At 36.5% G+C, this 21,712-nt stretch overlaps 2 protein-coding genes across 2 annotated transcripts in view; one reads left to right on the top strand and one right to left on the bottom strand.

Moving 5' to 3' along the window:
- Window positions 1-21,712, top strand: part of LOC120636110 (N(G),N(G)-dimethylarginine dimethylaminohydrolase 1) — an 84,164-nt gene that overhangs the window by 43,524 nt on the left and 18,928 nt on the right. The gene's annotated exons all lie outside the window — the stretch shown is intronic.
- On the bottom strand, window positions 33-1,831 carry LOC120636109. Its single transcript, XM_039907406.1, has 2 exons — window positions 1,349-1,831; window positions 33-565 (listed from the first exon to the last, which is right to left on the bottom strand). The coding sequence occupies exons 1-2, from the start codon at window positions 1,697-1,699 to the stop codon at window positions 86-88; spliced, it is 831 nt and encodes a 276-aa protein (XP_039763340.1). The 5' UTR covers window positions 1,700-1,831; the 3' UTR covers window positions 33-85.

The raw sequence follows: 21,712 nt of genomic DNA, 5'->3' as shown, positions 1-21,712 counted from the left end.
ATTTTAGTTTTAAGTAAAGGCATTGCGTTTTTCGTCATTTTAATATGTAACCTTATTTTAATCTATTACACTATTTTCGGTTAAATTATTTGGTTAAATTATTTTCCAAGACTTGTAACAGACTGTCACTTGTATTGACATCTGGGCTATTTTGCATTTCATAGTCTGATTGAACAGAGTAAGAGCGCGAAGTTGAGGGCGACGGTGACATTGCTAACGTTGTAGGTTGGCCGGTGAAGTATCCTGGACGAACATTTTGATAACGAAGAGGCTGAGTAGTATTACTAGTATCAAAATTCATCGAACCCATTCTCATTTCTGCTTCATAGATAATATTCTGGATTTGATGTTGTACTGTACACATCGTGTAATGATCCATCTTCCTCAACTTGCTACTTATATAGTCTGCAAATATAGCAGCATCATCGCGTTGCCTTGCATTAGACGTGATCTCCCTCAGTAATTGCAAAGCTTCATCAACTTCAGGTTCTCTCTCTATATTTCGCTTTCGTGAAGTCCTTGTCGAAGGTAGCGTAGTCTGGGGAGTGATATTATCTTGAGAAGACTGAAAATAAAAAGGAAATCTTATAAATAATTGCAAACAAGCTTCAATACTATATTTTGAATATATCCTATCAGTATGTAAATATTAAATAAAAACCAAGCTTATAAACATAACATGTATGTATAGTGTATACAAATAATTATGTAAGTTTAAGCTACATTTACTCAGTAAATAATTGATATTATTTCTTTATATATTTTTTTTCATCTTACATATCATACTTCATACTTCATACTAATATATACTAATATTATAAATGCGAAAGTGTGTTTGTTGGTTTGTCCTTGAATCACGCCGCAACAGAGCTACGGATCGACATGATTTTTTGCATGGGGATAGTTAAGGTCCTGGAGAGTGACATAGGCTACTTTTTATCCCGGAAAATCAAAGAGTTCCCAAGGGATTTTAAAAACTTAATCCACGCGAACGAAGTCGCGGGCATCAGCTAGTTGGCCATATATCACGTCCTCAAGTATTGCAAATGTCTCACCAGTAACCCTGTACACTCTTCACGAGCGCTTATTCCCGAATACTTCGCTTTCGGTAAGTGTTATGCCGACTACATAAGGTCAAAAACGAGAGTATGCTCGCCCGCGCTCCGTGGTATTATGTATTGTTACCGGGTTGTAGGTAGTAGGTATCTAAAATATTAATACGCGAAGCAAAAACTTTGTACCTACCCCTATTAACGAAAATATTGCATAATGAAATATGTATTTTAAATTTATTATGGTCGACCAACTAGTCTACTTAGGTAATTATAAGAATTTGATGGGTACTTACACTAGGTGTGTGGCTGTTCAGAGTCGGTACCGGTGCATTCTTGTCATTAAGAAATGATAACGCCTTATAAGCAAACCATTTCGGCAATTGAACATCATCCCGTCCAGATCCACTCCTTTTAGATTCTTCAAATTTGCGTTTTTCTCGAAAATAATGGCTAGATAAATTCTTCAGTTTTCTCTCAATTTCTGTTGATGCTATGTTGAACACAGAAGCAATATCCCTAACAGCATCGTTTCTTTTGTTGCGATTCTTGAAATCCATATGCCTTGGGTTCCACAATAGTTCATTTTCTTGATACTTTTCTATTAATAAAAGTACAGCACTATCATCCCAGTTAAATTCTGTCATTTTGTTATTTAAATGAATACGACAACACTACCACTCCGTATCGAAGCCGCAAGCAAACTGCCGCCGGCACCAAAAGCCGCGCGTGCCGCAGGTAAAAGATGCATGAGCCGGCGGCATGGCCGGCGGCCCGGCCGCCGGCCATGCCGCCGGCCGTGCCGCCGGGCATGTGTGGATGCGCCATTACTAGTTTTATATTTCCAGACGCCTCTGACGCTGGCACAGAAACTAATTCGTCGATTAATTTAATTACGTCAGGATCATTGCTTGATAATCTTCAAGAACATTGTCCGACCAAAGAAGAATATGAGCACGTGGGCTACCACGATGTTGAAATTCTATTCTTTTGTATAATGAATAAACTCTACATTTTCCGAATGGACTTCTTTTCTTTAACAGGCAATTTACCATTTTATTGAAATAGATATCACAAGTTACGGCATCTTCATTCACAAGTTGAGCTTTATGCACATTACCTCATGCCTGCTAAAATCTCATCGGAAACTTCCGCTCCCTCTTTTTTCAATTTGTACAATAATTTCAACAAATTATCCCAGCCAGTTGACCAAATGAATTACTCGTAAATTCTTTATAAAAATCAATATGACTGGTACTGTATTTACGATAATTTGTATAAACTGGAATAGTACCATCAACAATAAAATACATAATATTTTCATCAATTCGATCTTCTCTAACAATCTCAATTTCATTTTCATGATTGTTATGGTTATCTTCGGTAGGATCTTCATAATAATTGTCACGCAATAGTTGAATATTGGCATCAACATGGGCTTCATTTTGGGTAGCGTCTTGTATTGTCTCCAATAAATCTGATGATACTTCATAAAAAGGTGTGAAATGTTGTTCACGAAGATGAAGATGAATCCAGTTTTTTGTATAATTCGCTTTAAAATGACAAAAGATAGTGTCTTCATTCGTTGTAGTTATGTTGTAAAAACAATAATGTACACAAACATTTTGAATGTACATTTTTGAAAATAAGTACATACAATCCAAAACTCCGTAATTATTAATGCTTGATATAATGTTGTATGCTTCTTGCGGATTGTGGCAGGAGTTTAAATAGGGTGAATCGCGTAATTGATTTTTCAAGTCACAAGTCTTAATTTGAGTTGCAAAACACTTATGAGCGTGCTAAAAAAAGGAAGATGGACGACCAGGTATTAATTTCAATACTAACAATGTTCAGGATGGCACTTAGATTTTTGGGAATAAAGCGCTTTGAGAGCAGTAATATTTTAAAGAAAATGTACTGTATAGGCGAAAAAGAAAGATGCATGAAGATTAGGCAAAAAACGTACAAGCCCCGCAAGTTAATATTGCGACGGAACCCTAACAGCTTCGTGACGTCATACGTCGCGAAAAAGTACAGATAGCAAAAAAATAATTGTAATAATATTAATTACTAGCTGACCCGGCAGACTTCGTACTGCCTCATCGATAAATAAAAGACCTAATGTTTTGTATAAAATGATTTTAAAACAAACAAAATAATTATTAATGAAAAAGCATTTATTGAATAAAGCATGAAGTTTTATTATTATTTTCGATACATCATGTTGCTTACTTAGAAATCAGAGTTTTCCTGAAATACTGGCTATTTATAAGGTTTAAATTTGATATTCACAGACACACACTGTGAAAATACAGTCTGTTAATTAATTTAAAGCTTTCTCATAAACTATATTTTTTGTTTTGTTTTGTGGTGCGTAAATAAACAAAGAAGACGGTTTTCCGACGCGCGAACACGCGACGTATAATTGTCCATGCGCGAAACAGGGAAACTCCAAGTTGATTCCACAAACTTCTAAAGACTGTCCTTGCGATTTATTTATGGTCATCGCAAAGGCCAGACGTACTGGAAATTGTAAGCGTTTAAAATCGAATGGTAAGTCCGTTGGAATCATCGGTATCCGCGGGATCAAGACATCCTCTCCTTTGTATTTTCCTTTTATGATTGTCGCCTCAATGACGTTATTCATCAGTCTTTTCACAGCCAGTCTTGTTCCATTGCATAGTCGAGGTTGATTAATGTTACGCAGCATGATGACAACTGATCCTACTTTTAACTGCAAATTGTGAGGTGGTAATCCAGGCAATTCCAGTGAATTTAAAAACTCAGTGGGATAGTTGATTACGTCATCCTGGTTCATTACGGTGTCGACTGATTTGAAGGAAATCAACTGTCCTGGAAGAAAATTCTGAATGGTCGCATTAAGATCCTCTACATCATTATTTTTCGCTGCTAATATTGCTCGTTCACCCAGCCAATTATGGTTATTGAACTTTTGCGCTATATCTGGGAAAACTCGCTGAATAAGCTCCACTTTTGAGTCTGTGATTTGACAGAAATCTGTAGGTAATGTGATGAATCCGGTCGAGGTGTCCACTGCAACTTTATTATTTCCAATGTCTAACAACTGCTTCGCAAACACATTAGCAGTTTCATCTTGTTGCAAAAATACTCGCATGTTAGTTGTTAAGTGGAGTGTCTTTACGTAGTGCCACAAATTTGATGATTTTAGGCATGCATTTAGTTCATCAGCAACAGTTGATCTGGGAATAACTGGAAGAGTCTGACGAAAATCACCTGACAACAGAATCATGGCCCCACCGAAAATATTTTGGTTGTCACGAAGATCTTTCAACGTTCTGTCCAGTGCCTCCAGTGACCTCTTATGGGCCATTGTGCATTCATCCCAAACAATTAATTTGCATACCTGTAGGATCTTGGCCATTGCGCTATTTTTGGCGATGTTGCAAATTGGTGTTTCGGTGATTTGCATGTTTAGTGGTAATTTCAAGGCAGAATGTGCAGTTCGCCCGCCTTCGAGCAGAGTTGCAGCTATTCCAGATGAAGCCAACGCTAGAGCAACATCATTTCGCGATCTGATCCTCGCCAAAAGCAATGAAATTAAAAACGTTTTTCCGGTTCCTCCGGGAGCATCAAGGAAATAAATTCCACCAGATCCACTGTTCACAGCTTCTATCAAAGTGTCGTACGCAATTCTTTGTTGTTGATTTAATTGTGGAACATTTGTACGAACTGTTTCGGCCAATGCTTCAATGTCGTACTGATGTTCTCTTTGCAACTCGTGGTTTAATGCATCGTGCATATGACGATTGGGTGCTGTCATTCCCAAACACGACAATACTTTATTTGCCATCAATAAACACATATCTTCTATCATGATCAATGTGTCATTGTAAATTTCTTCAGTCATTTGTAGTGTAGGATTCAAAGTTTGACGGCGCACACGATACAAAACATCCTCAGACATGTCATCTCTATACTTAACCCACAAATCTTTTGGATTCGAGGGGAAACATGTCGATATGATAATCGCAAACAATGTACGAATTTGATGCGGCGACGAAGATATTACGGAATCCTTGAGCGTATCATCCCAGTGCGAATCGTTCTCAAGTAAATGTAATAGTTGACATGCCTCACGGTAAGTCGCACACAGCTGTCCATTAACTGTTCTCAGTTGTTTAAACGATGTCGGACCACGAACATTCACCAACAACAACCGCAAATAATAACATTCATCGTTATTTGGATGTACTGTGTAGATGCGACCCAGAGCATCTGAAGCAAATACATTTGGATGTCCTTCAACTGGTGTTCCTTGTTTTCGACGCTGAAACGATTTCGATGATGCGTTCCATGTGTAATAGCGTGGCATGTCAGCATACAGCAAAGTGCGAGCAAAATCATCAGTTTGACAAACTGTGAAGAAACTTGTTAATGTTGTCGACGGTGGATGTGCCGCCCTGTCTGCCGCGTTAGATTCATTAAAATAAACTCGTTGACCATTTTCTAAATGGACTGCCAAATGGACTACTGTAGGGTGTCTTTCATGGATCGCAAATGAAAAGATACGCCAAATAGCTTCGTTGCTACTTACATACCTTTATTAACATATTTACATATCGCTACCTGCAGGTTCAATTGGGGTAACTGACAAAACACAATGTTGCAGGAGAAGCATTTAATGTTTTTTTTCGTCTTTAATCGATCATAACTTTTTTTCTATACTACCTTTTTTTCATTTTCTTTTATAAAAATGCTTAGAATACGGTGAATTTCTGGCTAAAATGTAAATAATATCCAAAGAAACTCTATAATAGAAAATAAATTTCAGTTACACCAATTTTTTTTTATACTATTGACAGTTACGCTACATTCAGCATAAAAACTTTAAAACAATTCAGGTCAAAATGATGTAAAGACAGTTGTAAATCAAAATATGATTTAATCGTTTTAATGTAAGAGCCTATATGTGTAACAGGTTACTGTCTATTTTAGTTAAATTGTCTATTTTAAAGTTTATAAAAATGTAGAGAAGAACAAAATAAAAACCTGTTGCTTTTTACACTAATTTTTCTTAGATCCTAATAATGTTAATTTTGTAATAAGAATTAAGATTTATAATGAAATAAAAACCTCTTTTAATCAACACTATATTTATTGCGAAACATCAACAAAAATCTAAAAAAATAGTAACCAAAGTAATCAACTGGCTAGACAGAGTCAACAGAGGAGTCATCTTCGTCCGTTTGATTGAGTGTGTCTTGTATTTTCTTAGCATAGGGTAGATTAGTAAAATCCCCATGATATCTGCTAGGGATAACACCATCATTGCATAGCTTTGTCAAATCTTTATATTTGATTTCTGATATGGCCAATCTTTTTTTATAAAGGGGTTTCAATTGTTGGAATTCCTTTTTTAATTTTATTTCTAACGTCTCATTAGAAGCTGATGGTGCAGTATCCTTTTCCTTCAATTTTCCTTTCCCTTTTCCTTTACCCTTTCCTTTTATTACACCCTTTCCTTTTGGCTTAAAATAATTATCAAATAATTTAATTTCATGAGTGGTCGCATCAGGTTTCATAGAATGTTTAGTTGTAAACGTGTTTACATCCTTTTTCTTCATTGTAGCAATTCTAATTTTCGATGTATTTAATTCCTTTGTACAATTAGAAAAGCATTCCTGCGTCACTGTGTCCCAGTCGATAAAATCAGTAAATTCAAGAACGTTTACATTGTAAGGACGAGGATTTTTCCGGGCCGATTCTATATAACTTGACCATTGTGTAGGGCTCCAAACAATTATTTTTCTTACTTCACGTTCTATTACAGAGTGCATGCTATCTACAGGCATATAGCTATGTCCCGGTAGCAGGTAATTAATTTGAATGACTTCAATATTTTTAGATACCGTCAAAAAACCTTTAAAAATCGAAAGTATGGTTTTATTACGATTTTGTCCGCTACAACAATCGCAATAAAAGATAACTTTTTTTATTCCTCTTTCGTCAACATTTTGCAGATACTTATAAATACAAGAACCTATCTCTTTTGCGCCTCGTTTCCCATCACATTCACCCCATGTGTAACAAAAACCATTTTGAGTGGAGCTTTCATAAATCGTAAAGTTGAAAACTGTAAATTTTCGCGTGTAGTAAAGTAAGATGTTATCACCATGGGGTGTATTCAAAACCTTCTGTAAATCAAAGCTTGATACTATAGTCTCCTTGTCTATCAGATGCAAACTTTGATGACATTTGAATCGTTCGTATGTTGCTTCTTTTTCTTCGATGTGAGCCTTAATAATTTCGGAATCCATATTGACTTTATTTTCATTATGATCGTTTTCGTATTTGGTACAAATTTTGCATTTATCTTTCTTTGGTACGTGGACAGTAACATTGTTGTATTCCGTTTTGAAAAAATCTTTGAATTTTCGCTCACCTAGATAGTTTTCCTGATTTTCTTCGCATTTTTTTTTGTATAAACGATAAAGGTTAGTTGTATTCTTATACTCTTGTGGTAAATATAATTTGCTTGATTTTTTCCGACAATAATGTGAAGGAAGATATGGAAGAGATTCAATGTAGTGCTTTGCTGAAGCTATCACAGACTCATCATACTTTGGATTGCTCGATTTCTTTCGACTTTCTGCTTGAGAAAGTCCTTCTTGAACATTACCTATAGTATAAAGTAAATAATTTTGTCCAATATCTAAGGTTTTTAGTATAAATTTTTGACACACCTGTCTTCTGCCCTCGCCTTCATTTATGTAGTATTCGTAAGTAAACTTTCTTTTGCTGTCGATCACGCCTTTTTTTGGTCTATTAACCGGAACTCGTAAGGCACATTGTACCAGCCAATCTTTTTTTCTTTGAGAATTCAAATTCCAAAAATAATCAAAAATACTTTGTCTCCTTTCCTCGGTGATTTCAAAACAATTCCTGGGACATTTTGTAGGCTCGCAGGGATTTGCCTTTAATGTTTTTTTCTCTACAAGCTTTCCAGACGAAGTCTCATAACTGTCACCTTTTTCTCGTTTCATTCTCCTAATCTTCCTTTTATTTTCCACTTTTCTTTTCTTAAATTGTACAGTTCCTTCCAATGGTTTGTCAATATTTCTTTTCTTTTGTAATTTCTTTCTCTTATTTGTAGGTTTAGTATGTTTTGGGTCATTTTCAGAGTTAGATGACGACATGTTATCGCTTTCTTTGCCGGACCATAGATCTGAGCTTCCAGAGGAAAAATCTTCGCCTTGAGCAACATTAAGTTTGTCATAACATTCATCGTCTGATATAAAATCAATGTGTTCTTTTTTTAACTTAGGGAGTTCCTGTATACATTTTCTTTTGCGAGATTTTTTAATATCAGGCATTCGATTTTTATTTGTATTGCTACTAGAAGGAGTAGGTAAGTTCAATGTTCCTAATTTTTTTAAGGAAGATGAGTCCGATATTTCATCACAGGCAGTTTCAGGTACTATAACCTGTACTGGGATATCTGCAGCAAGAGATACAGGTGAGTCCACATTCATACCATCTGTACAGGAAGTTGCAGGGACTATATCCAGCACTGAAATATCTGGAGAGTGAGCTTTAGGTATGTCCATGTACATAATGTCTGCACAAGAAGTTGTCGGTACAAAGTCTAACAATGAGGGAGATGAATGAAGACCCAAAGCTTTGTTATCACCGCGAGGAGTTGCATGGTCTGTGCACAAAGTCTCAATCTCAATGGCAGTGCAAGAAGACACAGGTAGAGCCAAAGCCTTAATATCAGTGTAAGAGGTTGGAGATACTGTATCTAAAGGTGCAATATCTGTGGACTGAGATGTAGGTAAATCAAAAGCCATAACGGGGGCGCAGGCAGATTTAGAGATATCCAAACCAAGTTTGCAGAATGATGTATTAGGTATGTTCGAACATTCATTAAAGGTCACTATTTGATTAACATTTTGTGAATATTTTTTTGTTTCTTTTAAGGGCAACACATCGTTTTTGTTACAACGTTTTACACTGTCATTTGAATAAAGTTCACAGTATTTCTTTTCATTGAGTTTAGCAGTCAAAATATTATCAACGTTTTCAACAGAAACAATGTTAATTTTCTTTTCTGTTTCAGATGACTCGGGTATATTATTACTCTTAACGAGATCACTATTATTAGAATCATTAAAAAATGAGTGAGACATTTCTAGACATAGAGTTGACGTGTTAAGAATATTGCTGCTGTCACTACTACTATAATTCACAACTGCTTCCTTTTGTTTTTTAATTTCCACAGTATCATATGACTGAAATGTTGAAATATCTGATTCATTGATATCTACAATAATATCTGTAGCTGACGAGTTCAAATTGCTCTCAATTGAGTCACGAGAATTATGGGATCTGAAAGCGAAAAAACATTTGAGTTAATCAAATAAGGACCACGTATTTTTTAATATTAATGTGTTGGGAGCCATTAGCTTATTGAATTTGAAGCAAGTATACTTACTTTTTTGCTAAAAATGACTGCACGTCGAGTTTTATACATTCTGTATCACTTTGATCAATTATATCAGCTGACGAGTTTTGGGAGTACGAGTATTCCTTATGGTTTTTTACAGATTCGGATCTGAAAATAAGGGAAATAAATAATGTAATTTATTTTGGCATAGCGAGCTCTTTTTTCATGTTCTAAATACGAGTACCTTCAAATATTATTTAAAAATAATTATTGATTACCGGAAACTTGTTGATCGCTCTTCGTACCTATTTTTATTAGTTAGACAACAAACAATATCGATTACTCTCAGAGAACAGTCCTTACAACTTCTAGCAGTACTGGATAAAAATTACTGTAATGTTAACGTATTAAAAATACCCAGATAGGTAGGATTTCGGAGTCAATAATCAGATTCCAGGGACTGATTTTGGAAGCGACTGATTAGGTTTGTATTTTAAAATATTATTTCTAAATAAAATCGTGTGAAAATATTTAATAACGGTACTCTGATGTTTTTTATAATCTACCATTAATTTAAATGGTCTGCATAAGTGTAAAGTCTTCCAGATTTGAATCCCGGCCGGGGTAAGTAAGTAACTATGTTTGATGGATATTAATAGGGATTTACCAATTTAACTATCATTAATTATCTATGTCCATAATACGGATACCTAGATAATTGTTGTACCCAACCCTTACAAGAACACACGACGTTAATAATTACAATATTAATAGTTTCAATCTTGAAATATTAAGAACTTACCTTTCTATTTCTGCCTTTATTCTTATCAATTCCTGTTTACGCTGCAGTAATTGTTTTAAATTATTAAATTTTTCCATTTTGCACACCGGTAACAAACAACTACACCGAAAAACAAGTCAGCGCCAACTAATCGCGCCACTAACACCAAAAAGCGTGCGCGCCTGTTGTAAATAATGTCATTTGTCTCCTTCACACTCATTGCGTGTGAGGGAGACAAATGCCGAAGTGCCGCTTGGCTCGTGTGGCGCTTTACTTACAACCAGCCATCATTGGTGTAGGTAGGTATTCTGAACAGATATATTTAGTAAAACAGGGTAAAGGGCAAACTTATTAACTTACTTACCTGCAAATTGGTGTAACTGTCACTATAGTTTGGGCCCAATTGGTGTAACGTTGGAAGTAATGAATTAATAGTAAGGTAAAATAAGTTTAGTGACATTTAATCGGATAGTGCAGATAATATTTTGGTGTATCCGTAGGGAATTTCTTTATTCATCTTAAATAAAAATGTAAAAGCAATGTTTTTTCGGTTACATGCATTTGTAAATACTTTATTTACTACCATTATAAAAATACACGAATTTAACCGGCAAAAATGAATCAAATGTTTATTACCTCAAAATTTTAATAGAAATGTGAAAAGTACATATCCAAAAAAAGTAAGGTATCTGCATATTTTTAAAAGATCGAGTTTTTTTAAATATAACATTCGAAAGAGCAGAAAAATCTTAAAAAAACTGTATACTTAACTCATTTTACGTGTTTTGTCGGTTACCCCAATTGAACCTGCAGGTGACGATATGTACTTTATCGACTTCACAGAATTACAATATTCCACATTGATGTGAGTCTCAAAAGCTTTGGACAATATTGGCGAGTATGGCACAATCCAACGATTGTCTACATCAACATTTTGTCCTCTTACCTTCACAACTACCGATCGCCCACTGTCCGCAACTGATCGCCGACGATACAATGGGTATCCATCATTTCCCGTTATGGTTTCAGCAAGCAGGTCTCTTGGGTATCGTTTGGAACACCTACCGTCGACCATACAGGGTGAATTGTAGTTGAAATGTCCGCAAGGTCCATGTATCATGTGTTTGGTTACTACTGCATGCAATTTTGGGTCAACTATTTCATCTGGAATTTCAGCTGAAATTATAGAATCAATCTCATCTGGCCTTATTTTGTCCACTAACCAGACTAAAATGTGCGCATGTGGCAATCCACGCTTTTGCCATTCTACAGAGTACATCCAACAACGGACTCGGCCATACACACAATGCTTTATTAAAAAATTCATGAGAGATTTTAATTTTTGTTTAAAAACTCTGGCAGTTATGTCATGTCTATCAACTGGTGTTTGGCTATGTAGTAATTCCTTCTCGATTTCGGACCATTTTGGGTTACATGTGAATGTAACAAATAAATCTGGGCGGCCATAATGCCTAACATATGACATAGCATCCTGAGCATATTCATGCATGTGACGTGGGCTTCCTATATAAGTAGCTGGCAAAATTGTCATTCTTCCTACATTATTCACATTGCCATCAGCATTTATAGCATCGCGGAGATGGATGTATTCCTCTGACCGTAGCCGTCGTTGGTTCAAACGGATGTATGTCAATCGTTCAGTCTCAATTTTGACATACATGTCAACTGCAAACTGATGAAAAAGTCGTTGACACATCAAAATATGATTTACTTCACCTTGACGGATCATGAGTCTGTATGAATAGAAATTCATAGCACTAACTTTTTTGTTGGTTTCAGCACCTGCGATCAAAAATGATAAATGTTTAAATTGTTACTTAGATGTATTGAATTTAAAAATATTATTTAATCTTGTTCAATTCATTTACCTGTTACTTGATTTACCATTTTGATATTAAAATGGTATCCATCTTCCCCTTGCCAGAAGATCAAAGGATATTGTAGTGCATCATAACTCCTGTGTGTTTCAGATACACGTTTTAACTCACTATTCCGACGATGAAGCACAATATCTCTAGATTGTAAATTTTCGCCCACAATGACAACAGCCACTTCATCAATGGTAGGTGAATTAAACCTCCTTTTGTGTTCACCGGCAGGTGTTTTGTCAGCTCGAATAATAATATTATGGCTATCAGATGGCATCCGATCCAATGCTATTTTGAACATGTTTACTAAATTGTTATTCTGATGAAGAAATATTTGTAATTGTTGGACAATGGTTCTCTTCACTGTTGGATTGTGAGCACAACGATTATTAATTTCCGCATCTGAATTGCCCATAAAATAAATTTGTAAAAATTGATGATCTGCATCAGTTAGTGGTAACAGAGTTCCCAGTAAGTGATAAATTTGTCCTTGAATCTGTAATTTTTAAAAATTTGTCCATTAATAATTTCCGATATATATATTTTAGTACAAACTTGAATAATATAAAAAAATATTCTTATATAATACCTTGAAAGTGGGCATGAAATTGTCTTGTATAATATGTGTAGCACCGAATGATGTCATCTGGAAACAGTTGTTATATTTCTGAATGTTGGTCAAGAAGTGCTTAGAATCATTTCCAATCCCAGAAACCAAAGAGCGTAAAGGATCTGGTGGTGGGACCAATTGTGGCAATTTTACTTTGCCTTCAGCACAACATAATCCAGTAGATTCACCAGTGTATTTTAACGCCTTACAATATTTACAAATTGTTTTCATTTCCCCAATTGTTACCGATTTGTCGGCACAATAATCAATTGCCGGATCATAGTGGAATGCAGCTCGTTCAAGAATCACAGGAGCACTGCGTCTGCGGATTCGCTCAATTTCATTATGTCTAGCTTGCTGTTGTTGTGTTTGATGTGCACGAACTCGTTGCATTCTAAGCCTATCTCCTACATTGTCACTCACCAAAGAACGCAATTCTGACATAGCAATACGACTATTTTCTTGATCTGTCTGTCTCTGGTCATCAGTGCGGTTAGCACGTGAGGTAGCTCTTCGCACATTTGATTGACTACGACGACCTAAGTTAGGTCGTCTTCTCCTCGGCATCGAAAATTGTAATTAATCAAAGTGAGAAAATTTCCCGCTGATTTAGCAGTAAAGTGTCACTATCACAAAAAAGAACACATTACTTGGAATGTCACTATCACAAAGGATCACCAAAGTAAAGAAAGTTCTCGCGCACGTAGCCACAAAGATAGATATAACGATAATATAATTTTTTCCGTGCTCTGAAATGCGACAGGATGGAATGACATATCAGTTGGTTGTCAAATCTTATGTCAAATACATATTGAGATTGCGTTCAGAATTTAACTTAAGATTTATAATTTAATTTGTCTTTATTATTATTGATTTATCTTTCGATTTCTATATAGTCTTATTAAAAAAATAATCGGACAGAGTAACAACTTAAGTTAGCTAAAATAAAAAAATAATCGGACAGAGTAACAACTGAAGTTAGCTAAAATTGTGTTTATTTATGTACTATGTATTTTGAGACTATGCAATTTTGTCGCGTTCGCGATTCACTTTCACTTTTGTTGAGTTTCAGAACGCGATATTAGGTCCTCCAACGCGCACGCGAATTTGAACTTTATGCAGCGGTAATAAATTACAAATTGACTCTCCATTTTATTTAGAAAACGTTTGTATGGGAAATAGAAAAATGCTGTTTTGAGGATTTTCCCGGCAATTATTCGAATTTTTCTCACCTTTTAAACCTTCCCTAGACCTCCACGAATAATTCAAGACCAAGATAAGATAAATCCGTTCAGCCGTTCTCGAGTTTTAGCGAGACTAACGAACAGCAATTGATTTTTATATATATAGATAATATTCTGTTAATTTTGCTTGAAATTTGGATTTGCTATGCCAATATGTATTTTTTTAGGTATTTTGCGCGTACAGTAACTGAGCCAGAAATGACAGACAATGTAATCTAAGAATATCGGTACGGCTGTTTATAAATAAATAATAAATAAATAAATATCTCTGCCCTAAACTAAGCATAGCTTGTACTATGGATGCTAGACAACGGATAAACATTATATATATACTTTTTTTTGTAAATACATACATATTATACATAGAAACACCCAGACCGATACAAACAAACATGTTCATGCACACAAATGTTTGTACCGTGCGGGGATCGAACCCGCGACCCTTGGTGTAATAGCCGACTTCTCAACCATTACACCAAACGGCTCGTCACTGACCATAGGTATATTTCTTAGAAATTTCGGCACCATAAAACATTACTTTTGTATTCTACTTATAAAAAAAAATAATGATTACATCCATAAATACATAATAATTATGTTGTGGATGTGTAAATATGAAAATATTTCTTAATTAAATGTCTGGGTTATGTGGTAAATAATTATAAATAAAACCAGGTTGGTAAGTAAAAAAATCTATGTTTATTTAAAATATTAGCCTATTTCTTCAATCCCACTCATATTGTCTTCCGAATCAGAACTACTTTCTGTGTTAGTTGTTTCAGATTCACTGTCGTCAGCCGTATTTATGATAAATAACTCGTCAGTTATTCTATTCTTCTGCCAATATTCCTCTTCAAGCCTTTTCACGTGGTTTATTTCCTTTAGCCAGTCATCTGGAGTTATTGATGCCAACGCCTACTACGTCAAAAATTCAATTCGACTCTCTAACTGCTCCACATTCTTTTCTGACATTTTGACTAGGTTCCAGATGTACTCAATAGGGTTGTGGTCGCAGTTATACGGTGGCAATCTAACGACCTCATGGCCATTGTCAGCAAATAACTTGTCGATTTTATAATTTTTCGGCGGTTTGTGCTGTTTAATTAATGGATATAGTTCTGGTTTTGTACTCTCGCTGGGAAATTCAAGCTTGTAACCACTCAACCATCACCTGTTTTCTATTATTCATGTTTGGTGCCTTATTCTCTTCCTTACTGTGATAAGGGGCGTTGTCCACCACAATCATGGAGTTGCGTGGTATATTGGGTAATAATTATTCTGTAAGCCACTTTGTAAAATTCTCCGCATTCATTTGGTCGTGATAATCCCCCGTTTTGGTGTCTGCCAAGGGCAGGGGGCATTAAAAGGGCATTGTCAACAAAGCCAGTTTCGCTTCCCGCGTAAACAATTATCCATCGACGGCCGGGGCTGTCGTTCCGTCTCACTCCTACATCGGTTGCTGTTTGCCAACATTTTTTTACCGTGTAGTGCGCGTGTATCCATGTTTCGTCGAGATAAATAACGGGTCTTTTGTTAGCATCAAGCGAGTCATTTTGTTTCATACGGCGTAAATATTTAGCCCTCCACGCTTGTATTTGGGGTCTTTCAATTAGAGCCAGTCTTTTTTGGTAACATCGTTAAAATCGGTAGCCTAAATCACTTTTAATTCTTTTTCTTAATGTAGTTTCACTACCAGTATAATTAAGGTCTACTTTTGCAGCCGCCAAGATTTTGCGCATTGTAGGAATTTCTTTTCTCACAGTATGCATAGAATGAATTATATTTCTTAATGCTGTAAGTGAAAATCCGTCGAAATATTCCGTCCTTTGCCTTTTTGCTTTGGTAGGAGTTCTCATTTTGCTGCCACTTGCTGTTGCTGACTCATGCTCTCTTCGTAATTTCGTCACAGTATTTTTTGCAACGCCTGTGGCAAAGCCACACGTTCCGTGACTTTGGTAGAATTTTGCAAAATATTCAAAATGTCTATTACAAGTTGCTTCGACATTAAAATGTCCTCAGTAGTATCCGAAGCACTTTTTAAGGCATGGTATATTTTGGATAACTAACTTAGAGTCCTCTTTCTCTTTTACAAAATAATAGTCCACTTTAATTATCATTTCACGAGCACGACTGTTAATTAATTTCTTACTCATTTTAACGGGTAACAGGTAACAAAACTAAACAACAAAACTCAACAATAAAACAGGATAACAAAAACAAACCGCTGTAAGTAACAAAACAAGTATTCGATGCGCGTAAGCACGTAAGCGCGGGCTGACGTTGCGAACGGTACTGACGGTGCGATGTCGACTACGTCACCAAGATGGCCGCCAATCGCAATATCAACTTGCGGGGATAATAAAGGAAAATTAATGTTGAAAAGGAATTAACTCACGGCACCCCTTCTAGAATCCAGCGTGTCACTTATTTCACTTACACACAGTAAAGTTCACCACCACAATAAGGCGATGCAAAACTATATTAATTTATAAATATGTATAAATTTATGAAAAAAAAACATATACCATAACTTCTACGGTATATGTTTTTTTTTCTCACGAATAATACGTGCACGCAACGGTAGTCGGAGGTCGAGTTTTCGTTCATAAATTTGCGAACCCCAAACGACGTCAAGGAAGGAAAAAGAGAAAGTATCCAATTAGACATTTTTAATAATTTTGTTTCGGCACATATTTTGTGCCATATTAAAATTGTGTTTCCTATTATATCATAGATCTTTCATTAATTAACAGTATTATTGAAGCTAAATACCTAGTTTCTTAGCAGGCATTATTTATTCTCATGACTATTAGGGCCATCGCCCACGGCGACTTTTTGTAGCGATACAGTAGCGATGCTGTCGCGTGTCCGCATCGATACAGTCGCGAAACGGTCGCTAGCTGTGTGCCCTCGCCCACGGTCTTAGATTCAGTCGCGAAGCAAACGCGATACTGTCGCGCTTCTGTCTCGATGCAAACGCGATTCAGTAACAGCACAAAAATACCTGCGATCGCTACAGTTGCAAGATGGACTCCGTTGAGGCAACATTAGTCACGTTGTCTTTGGTGCTGCTTTTACGTAAGCAGCCGAAGCGCAGGCAACGAAAGCAGCGTCAATATTGGATGCACCCATTTAATAAAGAGAGATTACTCAGTGGACATCATGTAACAACGTTTAAAATACTAAAATCCTATGATCTCAAATTCAGAAGTTGTTATAGAATGTCATATTCGACGTTTTGTGAATTGCTTTCCATTGTAAAACCAGAGTTGACACGCAGAAATACAGTGATGAGACAATGTATATCAGCTGAAGAACGACTAACAATAACTTTAAGGTAAGAAAAACCAAATTTTATGTTAATTATCTTTTAATAGTTTTTGCACATTTTTAATCACAACTTAAAAAAATAATTATTATAATTCAATATTAATCATACTTAAACTTAATTAAGGTTTTAATTTCTTACTTTTTACTTTACGGCGAATATAGGTTTGTGATAATAGAATCTTGTGTAGAATCATCATTACTGTAATTATATTCATTATCATTATCATTATGTTGCAATGAACTACCTGCAGTATTGACATTGGCACCAGCAGGCGTTGGCGCCGAGTGGTAGCTATTTATTAGTTGCGACACACTACTTTCATTGCTTGTACGAGCAGGAGTTGTGTCGTAGCTTTGGTATCCAGACTGATATCCATAGTGACTGGTGTGGAACTGTGGAAGTAATATGGAAAAAAGTAAAAGACATCTCCATGCCAGAGCCAACAGAAGAATTACATTTAGAAACCGCTGAAGGATTTATGAAACATGCTAATTTTCCTAACTTAATTGGAGCAATAGATGGAAAACATATAAGAATTATAAAACCATGTCATACCGGCTCAGAATATTACAATTACAAACATTTTTTTTCCATCGTTTTGTTAGCAATATGTGACGCTAATTACAATTTCATAGATATAGATGTCGGATGTTATGGAAAGAGCTCAGATTCAACAATACATGACAGCAGCGAATGGGTAAAAAAGTTACGACAAGGAAATTATAATTTACCTCAACCAAGACCTATATCTAACAATGGAATACCTATACCGTTTTCGTTTATTGGCGACGAAGGATTTGCTTTATCACAACACTTGCAAAGACCATACGCTGGTAAACATTTACCACGAAAGAAGAGAATATATAATTACCGTTTGACGCGCGCAAGGCGTTATATTGAATGTACGTTTGGTATATTGAGTAACAAATTTAAAATTTTCAACCGGCCCATAAACGTTAATGTAGATTTTGCTACGAATATTGTTAAAGCGTGTTGCGTATTGCACAATTTTATACGTAAGCGAGATGGGTACAAGTTTGATCACACTTTGAGTATAGTCGGATTCCAAGATCCACCTGCCAGTGATAATTTACTTTTAATTGGAAGACGAAGATCAGAACTAAGTGGTACTGCAATCCGAAACATATATACTGACTATTTCACCGGTGTAGGTTCTGTACCGTGGCAAGATTCAAAAATTTGAAATAATTTCACCTAAAATAGCTATAAGTAACTAGAAAGGGCTGTAAACGTAACTTAATTCACTTATTCTGGAACATCTATATCTCATTAATTCTCACCACTCATCTACATTTATAATGATAAAATTTAATAAAGTTAAATAACTTACCACAAGCATTCTTTTCTTTATTTGTTTTTTCTCCAAATTCTGAATCAAATATTTCATTTATCTCTTCCCATGCCTTTCTTTTTGCAATCTTATTCGAATACTCAGGAAGACGCGAGTCCCATATTACAGGACGGTTCTGAATTGCCATAATAAATGATTCAGTGTCGAACGACTCCATTTTACGCATGTGACGGACAACAGCACTCTCGACCTGTCTGTGTTGCACTGATGCTCGGTTCTCCATTCACGCACCGCCCTCCCTCCGTTCTTCCCCCGATGTCGTCCGACACGGTCGCGCGTTTGCATCGATACAGTCGCGATGCAGTAGCGCGTTGCAAATGCGACTAACACGCGTTAGTAGTGATGCTGGCGTGCGTTTAGTAAATGCGCGACAGCATCGCTACAAAAAGTCGCCGTGGGCGAGGGCTCTTATTCTTCCTTACTATTAAAGTATTAATTTTATAAAAGACATCTGTTATCTTATAACATACGCACCAACAACTGTTGTTTGTATATAATGCAATCTCTGCTAAATAAACTTTCTGTATAAAATAATGCTGGGGCTCCATATATGATACCTTAATAACCACCAACTTCATCGTTAGTATATACGACTAGTTCCGCCACAACAATATTTCATTAAGTATTACATCAGGTTTAAGTATATCGACCTAGTTACCAACAACTTTCAACAACTCCATCAACAATATAATATACGACTGTTTTTCCGCCACAACAACAATTTCGTTAAGTACATCGTTTCCATAATAAATCATCTATTCCCAATTTGTAACGTTTTATCACCATAATTTTCTTTCTCCATTAGTTAATTTAAATCCGTGCTAACTTTTCTTTCCCGCCAATCTATCTTGTCAAACTCGTGTCACCCGCTATAGATCCTATAATTTTCTTTAATAGTCTACTAAAGGCCATTATTCTATTTTCAATACACTATCAATGAGTATGCAAACTATGATTTGTTGATATATTTCATATAATCATCGTTTTTATCATAAAGTGCTGGTGCGCCTTATAAAATCGAATATTACGCGGGTGAAACTGCGGCGTGCAAAGCTAGTTATAAATAAAGTTAATTTATATAAAACACTCTACCCTAAAAATGTATACTTACTTCCTTCTGCGTTAATATTTTCTTCCTGTCTTTGTTAGTTTTTATTTTATTTACTAATTCTCTTTTTATTTTAGGTGTCTTTCCTTTAGAAGTAGATGGTAACGGGTCCAACTCTTCATCAAAACTTTCGACAAAAACAGTAGAATGTTGAAATAAAACAGGTAATGCCGCAAAACATAGTTCTGGGCTTTAATTCACTAAAATTATACAAGAATTAGCAATTACGATTTATTTTAACTAAAAAAAAACAATTAATAAACAAAAACTAAAGAAAACAATTAATAATTATCAACTTAAGAAACACTTTATGAAATGATTATGCAAATGGACAGCAATTAACTATAACGTCCGTCTACCTCTGGTGCTGAAGCCGAACTGAGCTCCGTCTGGCGTGCGCGCAGCCGTGTACCCCGCGCGCCCCTCCAAGTCCGCTTGCCTCACGCCACGGCATCGTCCGAGTAGGCCACGCCCCAAATATGAATAGTCAAGACTAACTCTCTGCTAATTCGGCCTCTCCTGACGGCGGCGCGCCCTCGCCCGCAGAATCATCTAAATGGGAGAGCTGAAGTGGCTGCAGACCTCCAACCTCATTGGAGGATTATGGTCATCTGCCTCAATGACCTGGCGTTCAAAACTACTGGATAACTGGTTCTCACCTATTTCAAAATCATCGTCACCTGAAAGTCATTATTAGTTTCATAGTTAAACTTAAAACAATTGAAAGTAAGAGAGATGTTCTTTCAAAACGTTTGGACAGCCCTCGGGTATATCCAGAAAGAAAACTCTCAAACTTTCATGTCATCAGGGTAGAGCCCTCGGGATACCCGCTACAATATGAACAAAAGGAAAGGAATAGGACGGCAGAGCCCTCAGGATGCCAACTATGTATTGCCCGGGTACATAGTATAGGAAAGGAAAAGGAATAGGAACTGTGCAGAGCCCTCAGGAATGTACACAACACACACGTGCAGAGCCCTCAGGAATACACGGTAAAACTCAATTAGTACAGAGCCCTCAGGAATGTACACAACACACACGTGCAGAGCCCTCAGGAATACACGGTAAAACTAAATTAGTACAGAGCCCTCAGGAATGTACACAACACACACGTGCATAGCCCTCAGGCATACACGGTAAAACTCAATTAGTACAGAGCCCTCAGGAATGTACACAAAACACAAATGTGCAGAGCCCTCAGGAATACACATAAGTCCACGTTTGGTTCACAGGTATACTCACAATGTGATGCAAACATCGGGTGTCTATTCCCCGCGCCAGTGTGGTCTTACCGTAAGAACCGGCAACCAACTACAACTCATACCTCCCATGCGGTAGCGCTCGTGTAACCGTTTACGGACCGCGCATACAGGAGTCTAACTTGCCCGTAGCCTGCAAGGCCTAAGAACTGCCTAACCTGTTTAACATTACACGGCATTCGCGCGTTAATTAAAGTCTCAACCTTATGCCCGCTCGGTCTAACCTGACCATTACTGATGGTCCTTCCTAGGTACTCGATCTCTGTGGCAAGAAACTTTAATTTTTTTGGATTAATAGAGATTCCTGCCTTCGTCAGGGTCTCAAGGACCTTACAAAGTGCTACTAAGCCTTCCTGAATTGTGTCACTAGGCAATAAAACATCATCGATGTATACGCAAACCCTACCAGAGTCTATATAAGAACGCAACGTGTTGGATATTTAGCTGGTTAACTACGGGTGCGTTCGCTAATCCATAGGGCATTTTGAACGGACTCACTATCTAATTTGATTTGGTGGAAGCCCGTAGCCATGTCCAAGCTTGTAAAGTACTTAGCTCGGCCTAAACAATCTATGTGATCATCGATCGGGAGAAGTGGGCAGTGGTCTTTAACAGTGTTTGCATTCAAAGCTCTA

This window comes from Pararge aegeria, chromosome Z, assembly GCF_905163445.1.
Source record: "Pararge aegeria chromosome Z, ilParAegt1.1, whole genome shotgun sequence".
Classification (NCBI taxonomy): domain Eukaryota; kingdom Metazoa; phylum Arthropoda; class Insecta; order Lepidoptera; family Nymphalidae; genus Pararge; species Pararge aegeria.
This window is presented reverse-complemented; position numbering and strand designations above follow the sequence as displayed.

What these genes read in the sequence shown, in the direction of transcription:
- LOC120636109 (XM_039907406.1), bottom strand. Translation starts at nt 1,699, where the DNA reads ATGACAGAATTTAACTGGGATGATAGTGCTGTACTTTTATTAATAGAA. An exon ending in TGAACAGCCACACACCTAGT is followed by an intron (nt 566 to 1,348) that starts GTAAGTACCCAT and finishes TTTTATTTTCAG; the next exon opens with TCTTCTCAAGATAATATCAC.